This window comes from Mastomys coucha, unplaced genomic scaffold (genome assembly GCF_008632895.1).
Source record: "Mastomys coucha isolate ucsf_1 unplaced genomic scaffold, UCSF_Mcou_1 pScaffold22, whole genome shotgun sequence".
NCBI lineage: Eukaryota > Metazoa > Chordata > Mammalia > Rodentia > Muridae > Mastomys > Mastomys coucha.
The window spans coordinates 155,881,205-155,885,690 of NW_022196905.1; the positions used below are offsets into that span (position 1 = coordinate 155,881,205).

The following is a 4,486-nucleotide window of genomic DNA, read 5'->3' on the forward strand; positions in this document are numbered from 1 at the left end:
CCCTGTGGCCTTTCCTGGAGGGAATAGGCTATTGGTTACAACCCCACAGTGACTCTGTGAGATGGAGCCGGTCCCTTCTTCCTGCCACAGCATCTTTGTGATGGCCCCACATCTCTAGGATTCTTCTGCAAGGCTCCAGAACTCTCACTCTGACACCATGCATCATCCAGGGAGCTCTATTTAAAGCTTTCTAAAGACAGAAGTGAAGAAGACAATTATACAGATTGCAGGGACCAGGGGAAGGAGCTCCAGAGAAAGCGAAACTCAGAGCCAGTAACAATGTAAAAAACAGCTCCGCAAATAACAGAGCAATTTCCAGCTAATAGGACGGAACACCTGAATCCATTCACATGCCTGATTAGACACCAACAACGCACACCCATAGAGGAAGATTATAAGTTGTAATATGTCTTCCCAGAAGCAGCGTCTTAACCACTGTTTGTATACTTCTCCAATTACATTCCTTTAATTCTTTCATTTAGAAAACAGTTTACATTATAATAGCCGGCGTCACTTCTGTTTTTAAAACAATTGGTTGTATGTATATTGCCAAATTATGGGTCTGTGGGATATTTTCATAAGTGAAAACAACACAAAGGGGCTTTGAGAAGGATCTTTGGTTGGGAGTCTGTGACCCTAGGGCCTGCAGTGTAAAGGGTAGCCTTATGCGCCCATGCTCACGGGCCCAACATTCACAGAGGGGCGCAGTGGAGGCAGAGGGATCCTGCTGGGCTTTGGGTGCTGGGCTTTGGGCCTGCTTTGCCCATAATCTTCTTCTGGCAAGACCATGACAATGTACCCGAACCAACCTTGAGACAGGTCATCCATGTCACCCAAGCTGAGAGATGACAATGTTGAGGGAGCATGAGAATAGTTAAGTGAGACCAGGCCTGATTCAGACTGAGGCCCACAGAGGCAGAGCCCATGGAGTTGACAAGACACCCGATGCTCTCAACACCGAGTTTCTTTGAGCTTTCTACCCTGTAGTGTTAAGGGGAAACAGTGGCCCATCCAGAGAAACCATAGAGTTTGGTTAAAGAAGACACCGAGGCTCAGACATGGCAACATGTCCAGACCATTCATGGGGATTCCTGAGCCCGGAAGTAAAGCAGGCATTCTGGCCACTCAGTGGCCTTGGCTACAATGAACATAGCCTGTCCAGAGAGCCCCAGACTTGAGACATCTCCCCAAGGAACACTCTTAGCAGGAAGGAACTTCTATTGGAGGGAAACTGGGGTAGATGTCTGCTTTGCTTTTCTCCCATGGGTACCATGCACAAAACAAACCCACGTACGCTGTAGAATGCAGAGGGAAGCGGGAGGCAGGCCGGCATAACCCAGGAGCCATTGATCTGCAAGGATGCTGGCCCCATGAGGGCATGCAGCAAGGAGCTGGATATTTTCTAAACTGGCATCCTTCTGTATGTCTGTCGCTTGAATCCCCCATGGTAAGTCCATGTTAAATTCTTTATTAAAACAACACAGCACTCCAAGGTGCTGTCATGTCAGTGCTAAGTGTCGGAAGCAAGAATGACTATTTTCTTCCTTCTTTCAACTTTTCTGAATTTATCTACTTCCAAAAGTTAAGGCAATATGGAAAACCTGCTTATTTAAAAAAAAAAAAAAAAAAAAAAAAAGAGCCATGGGACAAGAAAGATGGCTCAGTAGTTAAGAACAATGGGTGTTTGTGCAGAGTAACTGGGCTGAGTTCTCAGCACACACATGGTAGCTAATAACCTTCTGTAACTCTAGTTCCAGATCCAGGGATCTGACACCCTGTTCTGTGGTGCACATACATACATGTAGGCAAAACATCCATACATGTAATTAAAAAAAAAAATGCCAAGAACCAGGCACGTCAGCCCACACTGTGCTCCCAGTGGCAGGAGGGTCAGGGGTTCAAAGTCATTCTTGGCTACATACTGAGTTCAAGGTCAGCATTGCATACATGAGCCCCTACCTCTAAATGTTTTTATTTTGATTATAAGGTTTTGTTTTTTTTTAATACCAGTATTTGGCCCCTTTCTCCTGGAGCCATCTCAGAAGATGCAGGGACTGGATACCAGGGGCTCGTGGCAGTCTCTCCGCTGAGGACACAGCAGAGGCAGTGTCCACATGTCCCAAGCCAGACATCCGTTGAAGTCTGTGATCCATTTTCTGACTTCCCTCCTGATCACAACACTTCTTAAAAATCTCCACACCAAGGGGAGGACGTGTGGAACTCTTGCTAAAAGGCAGCAAAGATCAGAGGAAAATTTGGAAGATCAGTCTTGAAATCTGAATCCCCCCAAAAGCAACCCTGACTGCCTTCTCCCCAAGAGCTCAGTGCCTCTGCAAGCAGGCAGTAAGAGCTCTGTGGCCTGAACGGCTCACACATCCTGTCAGCTCCCTCCAGTCTGGCTGAGCTATGGCTCCTCTGGCCAGTGGCTTTGCAAGCATGAGGGACCAAGTTCAGTGAACCACCACAGGACAGGAACCAGGCCGCAGAACGTCAGCTGCATGAAGCCATACTGGACAGTTCATCCCTGCAGAGCTAATCCCCAGTTAGACATCAGTTGCTTTAGGGGACTAGGTTTTGGGATGACCATACAGACTGACTTCAGGAGTGAACTGAGCCAGATTTTTGGAGCTTCTTCTGAGCCATCCCAGATCCTAAGTCCTCATGGCCAACACAGAGGGATCCACTCATACACCAGGATCTGGCATCTGACTTCCTAGTTATATGGGTATCAAGCCACGACTGCACCACTGATCAGGCTTGTCCTCTGGCCATGTCTCTCTTTGTCTCTGGTTATTCAACCGAGTCACAGCTTGGAGAGATGTGGCTATATGCCTGGATCCTATTCAGACCCTCTCTTAAGTCATAGGGCTTAAGTCGTGACATGTGTTAAGTCCCCAGGGCTCTGTGTCTTCATGGATGCTGGAAGAGCTAGACTACTCTTCTCGCTCTCGGAAGCTGACATCTACCAAGAAAGCCTCACACACCATCAGCTCTCTACAGCGCCGCAAAGGGAAATGAACCCCATATGGGGCAGGGCCCCAGTTCACTTCTTAACCATGTTCTCCCAGGGCCGTGACATAACACATACACTCTAACAGGGAAGGAACCCAGGTCAGTGCCCTGTGGTGATGTCACAGGTACCCCACATTCCACGTATCTAGGAGTCTACGGCTGGGGAAGCTGAAGACCTTCCAGAGAAGGGCCTCCTCCTGTAACTGGAGGAACCATGGCGGTGAATAGGGGAGTAGAGACCTTCTTGTCTGTCTTCCTGCTGTGCTGCTGGCAAGGCACTGAGCTACAGCCCATCAAGACAAGTTTAGGTAGGTTCCGTGGACAGACACCTCTGGCCTGGAAGTCGCAGAGGAAGCGCTCTTCTTTGTGCTTCCTTTGTTGGAACTTGGGGAGTGGAGAGATGGGAAAGGCTCTACATCTTTGAATGCCTCTCACTCAGGAGTGCCAGGAAGTAGCTCCATACATCACACACACAAGCTTTCCATTAACTTAATGGGAATGTTCTAACTCATCCCAAGGTACAGGAATAGTGTCACAAACCTCCATGTGTCCCTCCTCCATCTTTATGACTGCATGTTTCCCAACTTGTTTTTATACCTACATACGTGTGTACGCACCACACACATGTACATACACATAAAGACACACATATATAGACATGTACAAATATACACACTAATACATACACACACTGAATGCTCAACACACACACACCTCTTTTTGCGTAACTTTTAGCACTGCCCCAATGTCTCGCTACTCTCTGTGAAGTGGATAAAGCATATTTTTATATGCCCGTTCTTCTCACACGAACATTAACAAGACAACTTCATTTATTTCATTTAATACCAGTGAAAGATACAGTATTCTTGGTACTTGTTAATGATGGCCAGGCAGCCAGATATGCTTGTGTACACTTTTAATCCCAGGACTGGGGGGCAGAGGCAGAGGCAGGTAGATCTCTGTAAGCTGGAGGCCAGCTGGGGCTATATTAATCAGAGAAACCCAAGTTCAGGACACCGTCCAGATTCATGGAAAAATGACCAAAAAAGAAAGAAAGAAAGAAAGAAAGAAAGAAAGAAAGAAAGAAAGAAAGAAGAGGAGGAGGAGAGGAAGAGAAGGAGGAGGAGGAGGAGGAGAAGGAGGAGGAGGAGGAGAAAGAGGAGGAGGAGAAAGAGGAGGAGGAGAAAGAGGAGGAGAAGAAAGAGGAGGAAGAGGAGGAAGAGAAGAAGAAGGAGGAGGAGAAGGAGGAGGAGGAGAGGAGGAGAAGGAGGAGAAGGAGGAGGAGGAGGAGGAGAAAGAGGAGGAGGAGAAAGAGGAGGAGGAGAAAGAGGAGGAGGAGAAAGAGGAGGAGGAGGAGGAAGAGAAGAAGAAGGAGAAGGAGAAGGAGGAGGAAGAGGAGAGGAGGAGAAGGAGGAGAAGGAGGAGGAGGAGGAGAAGGAAGAAGAGGAGGAGAAGGAGGAGGAGGAGGAGGAGG

General features: G+C 47.8%; 1 protein-coding gene and 1 long non-coding RNA gene across 2 annotated transcripts in view; one reads left to right on the forward strand and one right to left on the reverse strand.

Moving 5' to 3' along the window:
* Window positions 1-1,944: 1,944 nt before the first annotated feature.
* Window positions 1,945-3,076, reverse strand: LOC116071154. Its single transcript, XR_004110736.1, has 2 exons — window positions 2,985-3,076; window positions 1,945-2,226 (listed from the first exon to the last, which is right to left on the reverse strand). It is a non-coding gene; the product is annotated as an uncharacterized LOC116071154 (long non-coding RNA).
* Window positions 3,077-3,129: 53 nt separating this feature from the next.
* The window catches only part of Spaca7 (sperm acrosome associated 7), a 32,712-nt gene continuing 31,355 nt past the window's right edge, over window positions 3,130-4,486 (forward strand). The window contains exon 1 of the mRNA XM_031342569.1: window positions 3,130-3,320. Within this exon, the coding sequence (XP_031198429.1) occupies window positions 3,227-3,320 (94 nt within the window). The 5' untranslated portion in view covers window positions 3,130-3,226. The remainder of the gene's footprint in view (window positions 3,321-4,486) is intronic.